The following is a 17,187-nucleotide window of genomic DNA, read 5'->3' as shown; positions in this document are numbered from 1 at the left end:
CTTTCACAAAAAAAAAATCGTGGGCGGGCATTAAAAGTCAGGTGTTTATAGAAGATTTTTTAATTATCAATTCATCAAGTAAGAAACTTTATCATGTCAAGAGACTTACCAAAGTAAAAGGATAAGATTTAGTTTTATCTGTTCATTATACGTATTTTCAGATAACAGTTTTTTTTGAAAACATAATACCAACTAAAATTGATATTAGCACAAGTAGAGCAACATTATATATAAGAACAATATAATTGAGACATATGAAAATATATATGTATTTATTGTCTTTTGAAATAATCAATTAACTTCGTAATTATCGTTTTGTTCTTTGTAACTCTGGGGGACCAATATCGTCTCTTTTCTAATAGTAGTTCCCGAATTCCGTCTTCTCCTTCCTTTTTAAATGCATAATATATATGATTTAATTTTAATCCTGATTTGGCCATAACATCAGCTGTTCTCTGTGATATAACTTTTTGTGTAATCAAGGGTGTAAAAGTCTCTTGGTCTACTTTACTGACATTGTCGAACTTCATTTGAGAATTCATACTCTCAATGGAAAATGAAAATGTTTTGTAGTCAATAGAAATATTGCCTAACAAAACTCTAAGAGCCTCAACATCCTCAACTGCATTATGCGCAATGTAATCACTTTTGCAAACATCTTTAAAAATTGTATTTTGTTTATGATTAGGCAAATCTGGGTAGGTCGTTTTAAACAATGGCAAAGTATCCACAAAACCACTAACATTTTGTCTAAACTCTCCGAAGCAGGTAAATTTTGACAGACTGTACAGTAATCGGCGAGCATCAAATGTTTTATAATTATGAGCTGCTAAGACACATGGTTTATGCTGTTCTAACCAAGAGGTAAAGTTTTGAAATGCAGCTTCTTGGGAAAGTACTTGAACAGGGTCTCCATTATAGAAAAGCACGCCTCCTTTGCTAGTTAAACCAGTAACAGCTGATGCCTGTGTTGAAATTGATTTACTTGGCTGAATGTAAGTACTGTACTGCGACGTTTTATGTAAATGTGATGCTGCAATTTGTAAAATGTCGCAATCTAACGCTAAGGAAGATGTCTCTAAGTCGAAGACAACGATATTTTCACAACTAGCAACTTCTGATAAATCTGGTCTATACTTGATCACAGGTATACTTGCATCACAAGTTACAGACTGAGGTAAATGACATATTAGATGAATAAGATACTCCTTCTTTTTTCTCCAACGATTCCGTATTAGATCTTTTCTCTTTTTTCACCTAAAGTTTCCTCTTTTTTATTTCAGGGTCTCCTTCAAATTTCAACTGGCGTTTTCTTTCTTTTGATAATTTTTGACAGTTAACTTCCAAAATTTTACTTGGTGATAAATGAGCCTTAACAAAAACATCTTCCATATAGTTATACCCTATATTTTTTCTGTGCAGCTGCAGCAGCAATCCTATTTTCAAGGGATTCACTTGTACTGTAACATGTGCGCTTGTGGGCTTTACTTGCATGTATATTGTTTGTAGATTCTACATCTCTTGTGGAGCCTCCAGGGGCAAGTTTCTCGGAATGGTTAGCAACAGATTTAAATATAATAGATAAGTCAACATACAGCGATTCTTTTTCGAAAGGTTTGCCATGTGGAAGAGATTTATATGTATAATTTACATTTCCTGCTTTGCACCAGTTACCACACTTGACGTGATTTTCAAATACATGTTCAACTATTGCTTGCAGTGCATCCTTTAACCCTAAAGCATTATCTTTATTTTGAGTGACAGCATACGAAAAACATTTCTGAAAATACTGTATGATACGTGTAGTCAATATCTTATGCTTGTTTTGTAAGTTGTACAATGCCTTTCCTACCGACTTTTTGGAGTGACCAATGTCGCTCCATTTTTCCAACTCATGTCCCAATACTTCCCTAGCTTTTGACATGGTTGCAGCGTCATCATCCATTATAAGAATTGTTACTGGTTGTTGAGAAAGATCTTCAATATTCTGCATCAGCTTTGCTCCCGTGAATGCCTCCATGGCTTTTGAAGATTGATTCCAATTGTTTTTACAGTTATGAGGCCTAGCTTCAATATTTATCTTTTCAGCATATAAACAGATTCTACAGTTTTTCCCGCAAATACCATAATCGAGTATTTTCCCCGTCATCGATCCTATAGCGGTACCAACTCCAGATGGACTGTCATACGACCTTCCACTCCCCCTTTTTTGCCAACACATGTCATATTTAATTGCGAGACCTTTGTTTGGTGTATCATCACTACAATAGAACAAACAATTTTAACGATTAAAAAGGACTAAGACAAGGTTTAGTGTCAATGGCCTACTGTAGCCTATAATTTATTACTTTAACTACATTGTGAATTTGATGGAGAGTTGTCGCATTAGCACCTTTACCCCATTTTCTTATAGATATTTTAGTCATCACATACTATCGGCATGTTAATTTTGTGCATGTGCAACGTTCTGGTGGAGGATTTCATTACAATTTGGTATAACCTGTGAATATGTTAACATTTTAAAAAAACTAATCCGTTAAGGGAACACAGCTAGCTGTGTATGCTCCAACGCTGGAGGGATTTACATAAAGGAGAAGAAGATCGGGAATTAAATATTGAAAAAATAAATCGCATAGCAGTGCAATTGCATTACTCATGGATATAGTTACTCTGTTAAGCATAACCCTAGACACAAAAAAGATTTGACCGTAGACTCTTTTTTTATTTTATTTTTTATCCCTTTTCAAGATAAAAATGGTAACACACCATATCTTGAAAATTATACAATTATAAATTTTTAGTCTGCCACAAACAGGACTATTTCTGCCTCAATTGCCACAAGGCAATCATAGATATTGTCAAGGTGTAGTTTTATTTCAATTTGCTGTTCAACGCTTGTACAAGTGATTCTATTTGCTCAGTGTTGAAGACCGAACGTTGACCTATAATTGCAGAAGTTAAACCTAGATGGAGGGTTGTCTCATTGGCACTCAAACCACAACTGTGTTGTTCTCTTTTATTTTGCAAACGCTCGATGAAGAAGTCTTTTTTAAAATATCTCCCGGAATTAAAGAAAGTTGAAAACAAGAATGTGTCCAAAGTACACGGATGCCCCATTCGCACTATCATTTTCCATGTTCAATGGGCCGTGAAATTGGATAAAAAAATATAATTAGGCATTAAAATTAGAAAGATAATATCATAGGAAACATGTGTACTAAGTTTCAAGTTGAATGGACTTCAACTTCATCAAAAACTACCTTGACCAAAAACTTTAACCTGAAGCGGGACAGACGGACGAACGAACAGACGGACGGACGAACGAACGGTACGACGAACGGACGCACAGACCAGAAAACATAATGCCCCTCTACTATCGTAGGTGGGGCATAAAAATACCGGTAGACCTATACCCTAACAGACCTCCATACAATTTGACATGTTGATATTATAAAACGTATTACTTGTAGTAGTACGGTACTACCATTTCTTTAACAATTACAAATATAGATTATATATACAACACAATGCTATTCCCAACTTACAGCGTTAAACCTCTTCAATGGCTTCGAGGCAAGATTTTTTTGCTGTTTCTACCAGGGGTTTATTAACTTCTCTTTCCCGTGTCTTGAGGGCATTAGCAGAAATGCCTGGAACTCCAATTGTGGCAAACAACTTATTGAGTTGCCAATGTCCTGAGCCACAATCGGTCATTCCTACAATAAAAAAATGAATTTTCTATTCCAATATCTGTAAAACTTAAACTCGAACTCACAATTGCCGTATTAGTAATGTTTGGATAATGAACAGTTACTACAAGATATTTTATTGTTAAATTATATTTGTTTCCTCATACATAAGTTAACACCAAAATCGTTGGAAGAAGGATGCATCATGGGTAAGGGACGGCAGTCAAAAGTTCAATGTAGGATAACAAACTTAATTCATATAGGTTTTTTTTTTGTACTGACCCCCTATCCCCTCCTAACTTAATTTGGAGAAAAAAATATTGACTATTTCGTATATATATAAAATCGATGTCCATTAAACAAAACTTGCGGCAATTTTGACCCCCCTCCCAACTATTTGATTTAAGGTAGATTCATGGTATACCGCCATCTTGGATTGTACAATCACAATACAAAATCGGTCTAGTTATTTGCCCAAATCAGCAAATTTGGAAACATATTTGCAATTTAATGGTTAGACTGTTTATTTATATAAAGAAAACTTGCTAATTTATTGTATTATTCAAAATATTTTAACAAATATCAACCTTTTTGGTTTTAAAAATCATTTTTCTCAAATGAGCCATTTAAGGGGAGGTAACTCTTTTAGCACAAAATTTATACTGGGCTAATAGGGAAATTTTTTATTTTTCATTTTGGCAAGAAAACAAGTTCGGTGACACCATGTTTTCTTTTTATTTTCTTAAAACATCTTATAAAACCTATCTTCTCACAATTTATTTCAAAATTCTATCTCATAGAATTTTTTTTATGCACTGTTATGTGTTTTTTCATGAACAAACTAACCAAATTTAGGCAATTTTCAACGACTCATAGCTTGAAAAAAAGCACGGTGACCCATACTTTTTATTATATTTTTGAAAAAAGTATAGGAAAATCTTCATTTTGTCAAATTATAAAAAAATTCTGTCTCAAAAAACATTTACTTATGATCTACCTTAAGTTTTTTTTTCTTATTGATTTCTTTATATTATGTGATCTCGTCCTTTAGCAATGTTTAGCTTTTATACCGGCTTGGTTAAAGTGCAAACTTCTATGTCAGATATGTTCCACATATGTCAATTTATATATGACAATTTTTTCCAACTTCAATTTTTTATTACACTGTCATTGTTTGTATTACATAGTATCTCCACTCAAAGCTAGATGATAAATGTTAGTTTACGCCGTATTTTATCTTTCTCAAGAAATCAATTTTTTTTTATCTTTCTCTAGGAAGAGTTTGGTAATAAATCATTACGCATCTGTTCTCGTTGATCTACACTGTATTGAAATTAATTTTAAAATAACGGATGGTCTATAATGATAGAGATAATTGCAGTTATTTTATGATGCGGGGGGGGGGGGGGGGGGGGGGGAGTGTAAAATGAAGTAATGATTAAATATGGGATTACGCTAATATAAATTAAAGATACCATTTATTTTGTATTATCATACCTAGTGCCATTTTGGTATTTATGTCAAATGCGCCAGGTCCTCGTTGTCCAGTGCAATGTCTTTTGCTGGTTGGTATTGCAGTCAAGTATCCACATTGTTCACAAGAAATGTTCAAAATACTGGCAAATCCAAATCTTTGTTCGTTAATTGTATTGTGCAGTTTTAAGTTTGAGCCACAACCCACGCAAGCTTTCAAAGCTTCGGCCAGTAATGAAAGATCAACTAGGCGCCGACCATCTTTCCATGTTACATCTTTGTCATCTTGGTCTATCTGAATAACAGGTTTATCAGCGATGTGTTTATCAACTTTTAAGATTTCAGTTCTATTTCCATTAATATTTTCAATAAGTTTTTTTGCCGATTCCCGCCGTGTCCTTTCCTCAAGAAAGAAACCACCTTTTCCCGACGACCATAGCAATTCCAATGGTGATTCCGTTATGACGTCGTTTAAACAACGTTAAATTACGGGAAACAATAGACGACTTTTACGTTTGTTATTACCTCCCCTGAAACTGTTGGATATGCCCTTAATTGGAATAACATATCGTATCTTATACCACATCTCTTTATTTTAGTACTGACAGGTTAACTTTTAAAAGCATTTAAAGTAAGTGAGATGTTGACAAGCTTAGTCAATGATCATGATGATTGTAAATCCAGATAATATCATGAGATTTTTTTTTATAAAAGTAAATAATGTGATTAAATTGATTATCTCAATTCTAAGAACTGAAATTCTGATTTGATACTATGAGATTATTTCTGATATCAGAATAATAAATATCTCATGGTTGTCCTTTTTAAAAAAAAGATCTGAACATACTGTATTTAAGTCAGTTTTGTTTTTGTCTGAGCCTACTATAACATGTGAAGTGACCAATCTCTATGTTATACATTGTAGTAGTCTCAGGTTTTTGTTTTTGTAGTTCAATTGACTATGCATTTTAGGGCAGGAAAATATGAAAAAAGTAAAATCACAAAAATACTGAACTCAGAGGAAAATCAATTCGGAAAGTCCATAATCACATGGCAAAATCAAATAACAAAACGCATCAAAAACGAATGGACAAGAACTGTCATATTCCTGACTTGTTACAGGCATTTTCAAATGTGGAAAATGGTGGAATTTGGAATTTGGATTAAATTTGAAGTTGATTCAGTATATTTTATGACATAATACCACTATTTTATTTTAACAAATCATTTTCAAACTGTATTTTCTGGTCAGCTTAGCTTATTATTCAATCAATAATTTAATTGAAAGGACTCAACAGTTGGTTAATTGCAGGACTTTTGAATTCAAATGTAAGAAGGCAAAAAAAAATAAAGCAAAACTTGAAATAATACAAATAATAGGAATTGGGTATACATTTACAATTAATTCTCCATAGGCGGTAATGGTAACGTTTTCCTCCGTTGCTCAGTCCATATCGTTTACTTGAACATGTATGATGGCTCATATCGAAGCTGATACATTTATACATGTCTGGTTAAATTTTCGGGGTGGCAAGTGAGATTACTTTTTTCGCAAATTGATGGACCCCGGAAGATGGTGAAAAATGTCACTCTCCTCATGAAATAATCCCAAAATTCTGATCATAAAATTCAATAAAAAAATTGTCCTTTCTAATAATTTATTTCAGGTCAAATCTACATCTTTCTTTTCTCATCACATCAGCTCTATTAAACAGTTCTTATTGTTCATTTATGTCCATTTTTAAAATGACAGCATCCACAATTGTATGGCGGACTAATATTTTTTTTAATTACGTCATCTGAGTTCCTCATCTCAAGGTCTATTAGGGATCCTGACCCAATTATGAGATCTGCATGATCTCAGATTGCAATACAGCTTTTTTTCAGTTATCTTTGTCATAGGCAGATCCAGTGGGGGGGGGGGGCTAGGTGCCCGCCCCCCCCCTTTCGTGGGAAAAATTTGGTTGATTATATAGGGAATCATTGAAGCATGACTGGAGTGGGCCCCCCTTAGGTCAGTCAGCGGGGCCCCCCCCCTGCCCCCCCCCCCCTTAGGAAAAGTTCTGGATCCGCCACTGTTTGTGTTGATTATTATGTTTTAAATCCCTTTCTGGTTCTTTGGGTGTTCAGATTTTTTTCTCTTGATTAATGCAAGCTATAGAAATTGTACATCTTATATAGTTTCTTATCTCAGGGTGAATCCAGACAATTTTAAACATGGGTGGTGGTATTCTCAACCAAGGATAAAAATGAGGATTCCAACTATATGATCCCATTCAAATGCATTAATATTCCATAAAAAGAGGAGGTTCCAATCTCCAGACCCCCTGGGATCCACCACTGTATCTTAAAGCAGGTATGATAAAACAAAATGTGTACATGTACTTCTGTCCACTGCAAATTGATTTTATTTTCATTCAATGGTAATGTTCACAATTTTGAAGACCATATTTCCTTCTTTCCATATTTCTGTTTTATTGAAAAGTTCAATTCTATTGTAGCACAGGTTCTGCTGACAAATGACTGATAAACCCTTCTTGTATCCTTCTATCTACCAAAAGGTGTTTGAGAATATACAATAAGTCCAAGTTTCAGAGAAAAGTCAGTTAAATGTATAATTTTCTTCTTTGGAAGTGTTCAATAACCTGTAAGTACTTGAACAAAATTTCATATTCAACCTTTCCATGACTATTTTAATGTTACAACAGTAGAGGAACATGGAATATTGAAAAGTTATTCAAGAAGTCGTCGAAATATATCTGCAATCAATAAGTTTACTCGAATTTACTGTTGTGAACTTGCAATATCCAACGATGTGCGTACCGAGTTATCTCCCTTTGATCTCCGCTTCGCCACGAATAAGCTGACACAATTGCGTATCCGGGGTTTTTGTGATCTGATAGAGTAAATAGAGAACCAAAAAATGGTTTTACTTCATATTTTATACCCCTCAACACGTTACCAATAAAATTGAGAAAGGAAATGGTGAATATGTCAAAGCGACAACCACCTGACCATAGAGCAAACAACAGCCGAAGGCAACCAATGGGTCTTCAATGTAGCTAGAATTTAACGTTGTGATTTTTCAGGATTTCCCGTGGACCTACGCAAATTATTCAGGATTTCCCGTGGACCTACGCAAATTTTCAGAAAAAAAGTTTCACTTCACTCGTGAATTTATAACATTTTAACAACACTTTTTAATAATAATTATGTAAAATAAGGAAGCTAATTCAATCTAGAATTGACCACTTTGGTTTTTATTAATGTACGTGTACAAATAAGTCAATACGAGTCCAAAAACCACGAGGCATGCACGTTTACCAAAAAATCGTAAACTCCGAACTTTTATCACGTGACCAATGTCTTGACCTTAGAGCCATTAAAACGTTTGCCGTCCAACTGATACGTTTTGGACCCAGAGATTGGCGTCCTGATGCAAATGAGGCATATTATGTTTAACTTTGTAGGATAATGAAAGAAACATGTGCGACCAGCAGTATTATTTTCATTTATCTTGCTGCATTTTATTTTTTAAAATCTAAAATAAGTTTAACAAACATTTTATCCATTAACAAGTTTTCTTGGGTTTTCTTTTTGTGGGGACAGATCTCAATGAGTTCTTCCTTATGTAGGTAGACCCCTTTTATTTTATGTAAAAAAATAAAATCAAGTTATTGTACAAGTATTATAAAAGTAATACTTTTAGAGTATCATTCTATTCGTGCTTTTTACGTATGTATCAATTGGTAAAAAATTATATCCAGTTAGGATATTTTTTAATTGAAAATTCTGTATTTGTAATTTTCTTAAACTGTCAAATAAAATAGATCGTTCTGCGTTATATAATTTGCAGTGTAGTAAAAAATGTTCTACTGTTTCTTCAACACGACACTCCTCACACAATTGAGTGTCAGATATGCCTATTTTATGCAGATGTTTGTTCAATGGTAAATAACCAGTTCTTAATTTAAAAATCAGTCTTTCTTTGTATCTGGACATTTTTGGTATTTTTATGTCAAAATTAATTTTTGGACTTATTTGATACAATGCTCTATCTTTCTCTTTATCCCATTCTTCTTGCCACATATTTTTCATTAAATTTTTACACAATGTTTTAAAATCATCTTTGAACAACGGTACAAAGATATTAATATTTTGAAAACTTAATGCCTGTTTAGCATGAAAATCAGCCAACTCATTGCCTTATATTCCTACATGACTCGGTATCCATTCAAAAGTTATATTTGTACCTGACTGATACAATGATCTTAGTAAAAAATGAATGTCTAGTAAGAATTGGTGTCTTATCTTCAGTGCTTGAAGCGCTGATAGAGAGTCTACAAAAATCACAACGTTAAAAGGTAAAAAGTCTTGTAACCATGATATACATAAATAAATTGCTGTCAATTCACACATAAAAATAGAAAGGTGATTGTACAACTTAAATCCCTTATTGATTTTTAACTCTGGAATGACAAAGGCACAACTAGCATTGCTATTTGGATCTTTTGACCCGTCAGTGAATACTTTTAAATGGTGTTTATATTGATTTTTTATCATAATATTGGCTTCACTTTTAATTAGATGTGGTAAATCCTTTTTAGAAATGTAATCTTTTAAATACATGTTTACTATAGGTACTGTAAAATGCCATGGGGGGATTTGACTTTCTCTATATAACTACGTTATTTTCTGAGAAATTATTTCCTTTTAAAGTCTCTTTTGCAATTAATGTAAATGATTTACGTTTAATATCTTTACTATAAAATTCAAAAGTAGCTGTATCTTTAATTGATTTTTTAGCTGGATGGTTGTTTTCGAATGTAGAAATATTTAAATATGATTTTGCGATTAACGCTTTTCTTCTGATTTCGTAAGGAGGGTCTCCCATTTCCACCTGAAGGGCTTTTAACGATGCTGACTTTATGGAGCCTGTACATAAACGTAAAGATTGTGTTTGTATCTTATCTAGTATTTTTTTTAATAGATGCAGAGGCTGTATTGTATACCTCACAACCATAGTCTATTTTTGATCTGATTAAATCAATATAAATTTTTCTTAGAGTATAACTTGTTGCTCCCCATTTCGTGCCCGTTTCATACAGTTTAAAATTTTTGTACATCTTGTATTAATATACTGAACATGACTATTCCAAGTAAGATGTCTATCAAAAATAATTCCAAGAAATTTAACTTCTTTAACAACTTCTAAAATGTGATTTCCTATTTTTAATACAATATTATTACAATCAGATTTCCTAGCAAAAATAACTGTAACTGTTTTTGAAGGTGAAAGTAAAAAGCCCCAATTTGGGCACCATTTGCTTATATTATTCAAGTCTTCTTCGAATTTTTTTCTGTAAGAATTTCAATGATGATCCTGATTTCCAAATTGCCCCATCATCTGCAAATTGTGACATTTCACAATTTTTTAAACAATCTAATATGTCATTAACCATAATATTAAAAGGCGTTGGACTAATACAACTTCCCTGGGGGTACAATTTTCTAAAACAAAAATATCTGAAAAAGTGTTGTTTATCTTAACCTGTAGTACTCTATCTGAGAGAAAATTATTAACATAAGCAAGCATGTTGCCTTTAAGACCCATTTTTTTCATTTTTTTTAATAAACCATGTTTCCATAGCATGTCAAAAGCTTTTTGAAAATCAATAAATATTCCAACTGTTATGTGTTTTTTAGCAAAAGATTTCTGTATTGCATTTTCTAGACGTATACATTGCTGTATCGTACTTTTATTTTTTCTATAACCGTTTTGATTCGGGTTAAATATATTATTATTCCCAGAAACCATGTTAATCTGTTGTTAACCATTTTTTCCATTATCTTATTAAAATTAGAAGTTAATGCAATAGGTCTATATGATAATGGATCACTGGAATCTTTACCATGTTTAAAACTAGGAATAATTGTTGAATGTTTCCATTCCTTTGGAAGCTCTTGCAACATCCAAATTTTATTAATAAATAGTAAAAATATGCTTAAGGTTTTATAAGATAAATGGCGAAACATACTATAAGTTGTTCTATCTTTTCCCGGAGAGCTATCATTAGTATCAGCTATTGCATCTTTAAATTCTTGTAATGTAAATTTTTCATTAAAACAATCTGTATTAATTTTGTAATATTCAATAAAATCATTTATCTCTTCTTTTTCTGTTTTAGTCTTAAATTCTTTGAAGTCGTTATTGTAATTTGATGTACTACTGACTTTGTAGTAATTTTCTGCAAATACGTTTGCTTTTTCTTTCGTATCTGTAACAAATCTATTAAAATATTTCAATATAGGAATGTTTGTCCTAGTACTTATCTGAAATGTTATTATTACAATTAAGACTAGTACTAACAGTAATGTGACCAATGGTTGTCCTGTGTATCTTTTAATACTTTTTTACAAAATCTTTCTTTATCTTTATAAATTTTAATCCTCAACTATTACTCTTTTATTTCAGATAGGGAGGCATTTGAAAAAAATGTCTCACTTCCGATAAAATCCAAAATGGCGGACTTCATACTTAAATCAGCCCAATATAGAAGACTAGTATTTGAAAAGGTGTTATTATCATGCTACTATTATAGTATTTGGTACAAACCTATGTTTTTTACTACTTTTAGATATATTATATAGATAATATGTCTTCAAAAACCCTTATTCCGGTAAAATCCAACATGGCGGACATTGTACTAAAATAAGCTTATTTTTTAGGGAGGGTAATTGAAAAGTGTTTTAACGTATTGCTACTATCATTACATTGTGCAGTAACCTTTCTTTGGTGCTTCTCATAAATACAATGTATAAGAAATCTGTTTTTAAAACCCCTACTTCCGGTAATATCCAAAATGGCGGACATAGAAATATCAATTCATATTTAAATATTCAACTTTTTTTCAAAATGTAAAGAAAATGATGTTTTTTGTGACGGTCATTAAACTTTTGGCTTTACGTTATCCTCAAAACCTTAATTTTATTCTGTTGTAAATGTTTAAATACAAAATTGACACTTCCGGTAAAAAATCTGGCGTAAATTTCAAAGATGAGTCCTCAATCCATATCTTCGATGTAGAGTTTTGGATAGATTGATTTAAAACAAAATAAAATCACTATAGTACTAAAACATTTTTAAAATCACTACTTTTTGGCCAAAAATACATGTTTATTCACAGTCACCACCACATGCACACAAAGCAGTGCACGGGTGACCCGATTTTCCGCATTAACAACGACCGCGACATCCTTTCTTACATCCACAATGTACACGCTTCTGACAAAATGATGAGGAATCAGAAAGAGTTTTTAAAAAGGATCCTCTTTGTCCAATCGCCATCCATTAGCGCCTGGACTGGGTAGCATAAGAGTCAATTCAAGCTCGTCCCCCTAAACACCTGCCCTAGTATATTGCACGTTTTACATGCGAGAAAAATACTAGACCAAGTTGAGGAAATAGCCTCAATAAGCCTTCCCTTTTGTGCAAATATTTATTTTCTTGCTTCGTTCGTTAACTATGTTAGCCCCATCTGATAAGTTTGTGCGATCTTACGTTAAAATCCAGATGATGTGATTTCGGTTGATCAAACATCATTCTTAATGTTAAAGTCACATCTTCAAATGCAATCAATGTCTCCCACGCAGTCTTTTTTTCTTTTCAAGCAAAGAGAGAACCGTATCACAACCGGTAAAGGCAGTGATCACAATTAGTGTGTGTGATCACTCATTGTCTAGTACATTTGAAAGGCCATTGATAGATATTAATCCAAACACAATCCAAAGTTCGTCTACCCCTATGTCACGGAATAGCGAAACAGTAATGACAGCATCATCAGTAACGACTGTTCGAATCATGACTCGTTAAAGTTCGTGTTTTACTGCACCAGACACATGCACCATAATTCTAGTGTCAGCCTCTTAATGTGAACTTAGTGCTAAACTTGAAATACATCACGTGGTGGATAAGATAGAATATCCTGAGCATTTGTTGCTACAACTACCATACGCATCCGATGATTCATTCACTCGTGTTACAGTTTCAAGGTATTTTATTGAGGTAAGGACATAATACCCAATCAGCATACTCGTTAAGCCGCATATACAGGTTTATTCACAATCGGAAAGACGGGTGATTTGCTCAACTCTCCGGTTTAAAAGTATTACAAAATAGTTTCAGATTGGTCAAATGTTTGAAAAGAAAACCCTCGAACATCCTATGAAAAATGTTGGATAAACAATATGCAGGTTCCATGAAATGAATCTTTTGATCTACTGAATTATCTACAGCAGACAAAGTGAAAACATTATGCGATAGATTGGTAGTGCATACAATGCCTTCTTGGATATAACGACAACAGGCACTATTGGCCATCGAAGTAGACATGAATAACACTCTGTCATAAAAAACAAGTACAAAAAGTCAATGAGAAAGTGTCTACTAGATCTTGTTTTATAGTCTTACAGTGGATCATATTATTTCCAAATAAGAACAAACTATGGGTTTCTGGTCTTCTACTTTGTACAACTATACATCAGTAGCTGTTCTATTGTTAATTTCGACTGAAAATATGAACAATGCCGAATGTTGGATCCAGACTGAATCAAGCTGACAAAAGACAACAATGAATGGGGTACAGATGCTTTATATGGATTAAATAAGATGCCTTTATTTTAGAAAATGTTCATTATCAATATAACTAACACTATGCAAAGTTTCATGCTTTTACTATAGAGTGGTCAATCGACAAATATATTGAACTTAGCCTCTTGACTATTGGTGGCCATATTGGAATTGTTCTTGTTCAAAAGTGTTTAAAAAACTCATCACTAACACTGTATAATGTTTCTGGTTGTTACATTAAAGAGATTAATTACACCAACATTGAGTTTACCTTCCTTTAAAATTATTTGTGGCCATTTTGAATTTGGTGGCCTCACGGGATTTTTTTTTTGTAATAGCTCCATAACCATCACCCTTTGTTAGCGTCATAACTATCACTTTGCAAAATTCATGCTGTTACTATAAAGTTATTAAGTTCACCAATATATTGGACCTGACATATTGCCTATTGGTGGCTATTTTCAATTTGGCGGCTTTGGTTTGGGACTATTTTCGAGAAAAGAGGGGCAAAAGAAACCAGATAGTCAAATGCATAGATAAAAAAAAACTGACAACTCCATGGCTTACAAAGACAAACAGACAAACACTAGTACACATTACAATGAAAGCTCTACATCCAAAAATATGTGTTAACGTCACAATTAGCACTGTGAAAAGTTTTTTTTTATGTTGGCCTTTTTGAGTGGTAAGGGTTCGGAAAGGTCGTGTTTTCTCGTTGCTCGAACTTTTCTGCGTCTAAAAGTGTATGATAACACCTTTATAAATATTTTGATATAACCGTCACTGATGAGTCTTGTGTAGACGGAACGCGCGTCTGGCGTACTAAATTATGATCCTGGTTACTTTGATAACTTGATATATTCTTTCTGTTGTTTTTGTTAAAGAAAACTCAAATTTGCTTCAATGTTTTTATTACACCAGGCAGCAACAATAAAGTTTCCAGGACGTACTACAACTACAGCAAACTCTCTATGGACAAACTCTCTGAAAAATACAACACTATAAAGTAAGAGACACATACAAATAACTAACATTTAAGTCAAAAATTAAGATCACAAGGTATATATAAAAAAGAAGATGTGGTATGATTGCCAATGAGACAACTCTCCACAAGAGACCAATATGACACAGCAATTAACAACTATACGTCACCGTACGGTTTTAAACAATGAGCAAAGCCCATACCGCATAGTCTTCTATAAAAAGCCCCGAAATGACAACGCAAAACAATTCAAACGAAAAAACTAACGGCCTTATTTATGTAAATATGTATAGATTAGAAAATATTTGTTAATTATAAAGAATATATACTAGTTTTTTTCTTTGGCACCCTTGTCGGCTGAATTTGTGATCACATAAAACTGGCATTTTTCATACTTTCTGCTCTTTAAGTTTTCGTTTTTAAATTTTTCCTAGGTAAAGAGTTAAATTGAACATTTTTACTGCTTCAAAATTTGAAAAGACAATTGCTGGTCCATTGTTAGTTTAAGAGAGTCCACACTGGCGATTTGCCTAAATTGCCTAATTTTATAATTAATATTAATCAAAAATGTTAATTTGTTAAAATGTTGTGATACTAATTATTCTATTTCATCTAATAAAATTGAGAATGGAAATGGGGAATGTGTCAAAGAGAAAACAACAGCAGAGGGTCACCAACAGGTCTTCAATGTAGCGAGAAATTCCCGCACCCGGAGGCGTCCTTCAGCTGGCCCCTAAACAAATATATACTAGTCCAGTGATAATGAACGCCATACTAATTTCCAAATTGTACACAAGAAACTAAAATTAGAATAATACAAGACTAACAAAGGCCAGAGGCTCCTGACTTGGGACAGGCGCAAAAATGCGGCGGGGTTAAACATGTTTGTGAGATCTCAACCCTCCCCCTATACCTCTAACCAATCTAGAAAAGTAAACGCATAACAATACGTACATTAAAATTCAGTTCAAGAGAAGTACGAGTCTGATGTCAGAAGATGTAACCAAAGAAAATAAACAAAATGACAATTATACATAAATAACAACAGACTACTAGCAGTTAATTGACATGCCAGCTCCAGACTTCAATTAAACTGACTGAAAGATTATGATTTCATCATATGAACATCAGGCACAATCCTTCCCGTAAGGGGTTTAGTATCATACCATCATAACATATATGAGAATAACATAACCCGTGTCATGCCAACAACTGTTTTTAGAATAAATGTGTTTAGTTCCGATGCAAAGACCTTACCAGTGATTCAATATTAACGCCAAAATATGCAATCTTTAATGACTTGACAACAGTATCGTAATTATATCCCTTCTTAATAAGTCTATTCAAAGGTTTTGTAAGTTTCTGAGGTGAATACTGACACCTTTGTGCTTTATAAAGAATATTTCCATAAAAAAATTGGATGTGAAATACCTGAACGTATTAGAAGTCTGCATGTTGAGCTATATTTATATATGCACATACTGGATAAAATAATCAGTTATATTAGCATATATCTGTAAATCTAACCTTACCATGAACTTTTGTGACTTGACGTTAAAAATTTACATTATATTGGAGAAAAGTGCAGAGCTTAGATTTAAATAAAAATACTTCTTTATCAATATCTTTTTTATTAAATGATATCCTAAAGCAACACAAGATAAGATAGACATTCTTCAAATTGACACATAATTCACAATGAGTGACCTAAAGGAGCAATGACATTTTCGCAAAAAACAGCTGTAAATAATCTACAAAACTCGACATTGACTATTTTAAATGTAATCGGATTATACTCCCCATAGAACACAGTGTTAATGTTAAGACATGTATCTTTCATTGCATGTTTTGTCTTGTGATTGTCCTACCGGAGACGTGTACTAAAATCTTCAGGATGTGTTAATTGTAGTTATATATTAATGTTTTTTTACGGAAATAAATTATTTCCACACATAAGCTAAATGAAGGATCATACTTACGCGTGGATACTCGCATATGTAGCGACGACCCGTGGTACAATCCTGGTTAGTCCATTGCCAATCGGTGCCGTCGAATCGTATTGCCACACAGTCAGATGTTCCAGCAAGTGTACCTGAAATCATTTACCGTCTATTTAATTCGCATTATCTATACTATTATACGAGAAGACCTCATTTTGGGTGCCGCTTCTCTTCTTTCCACAATAAATTAATCAACACGCCTCTGTTTCCTATAGGTACAATGCATAGTCGCATTTGTCATCCATTCATATGATTAATTCAGATTGAGTTATTTTGGGAGAAAAACGAGAAAAAAGGCATCCGGATTGGATGAAATTTTAAGTCAGGTTATACTTCCGGTTTGCGTTTTTCTGTAGTATACTTAGAACATACAAATAAAGTGTATTTTAATTCTATCTGCTATCATTTTCAAGT

General features: G+C 33.1%; 1 protein-coding gene, 1 long non-coding RNA gene and 1 pseudogene across 2 annotated transcripts; all 3 read right to left on the bottom strand.

The window, feature by feature from the left end:
* Positions 1 to 272: 272 nt before the first annotated feature.
* LOC143043801 (DNA polymerase III PolC-type-like) lies at positions 273 to 1,163 on the bottom strand (the record flags this gene model as incomplete). The annotated part of the gene is made up of 1 exon (XM_076215983.1): positions 273 to 1,163. A coding segment is annotated over one exon (891 nt), but the record flags the coding sequence as incomplete, so codon positions are not given.
* Positions 1,164 to 1,211: 48 nt separating this feature from the next.
* Positions 1,212 to 2,314, bottom strand: LOC143042702 (uncharacterized; annotated as a pseudogene).
* Positions 2,315 to 14,685: 12,371 nt separating this feature from the next.
* On the bottom strand, positions 14,686 to 16,857 carry LOC143043602 (uncharacterized). The gene is made up of 2 exons (XR_012968495.1): positions 16,753 to 16,857; positions 14,686 to 14,775 (listed from the first exon to the last, which is right to left on the bottom strand). It is a non-coding gene; the product is annotated as an uncharacterized LOC143043602 (long non-coding RNA).
* Positions 16,858 to 17,187: the final 330 nt, after the last annotated feature.

This window comes from Mytilus galloprovincialis, chromosome 8, assembly GCF_965363235.1.
Source record: "Mytilus galloprovincialis chromosome 8, xbMytGall1.hap1.1, whole genome shotgun sequence".
NCBI classification, from domain to species: Eukaryota; Metazoa; Mollusca; class Bivalvia; order Mytilida; family Mytilidae; genus Mytilus; species Mytilus galloprovincialis.
The sequence above is the reverse complement of the archived record's forward strand: the minus strand, read 5'-3'. Positions and strand labels throughout refer to the sequence as shown.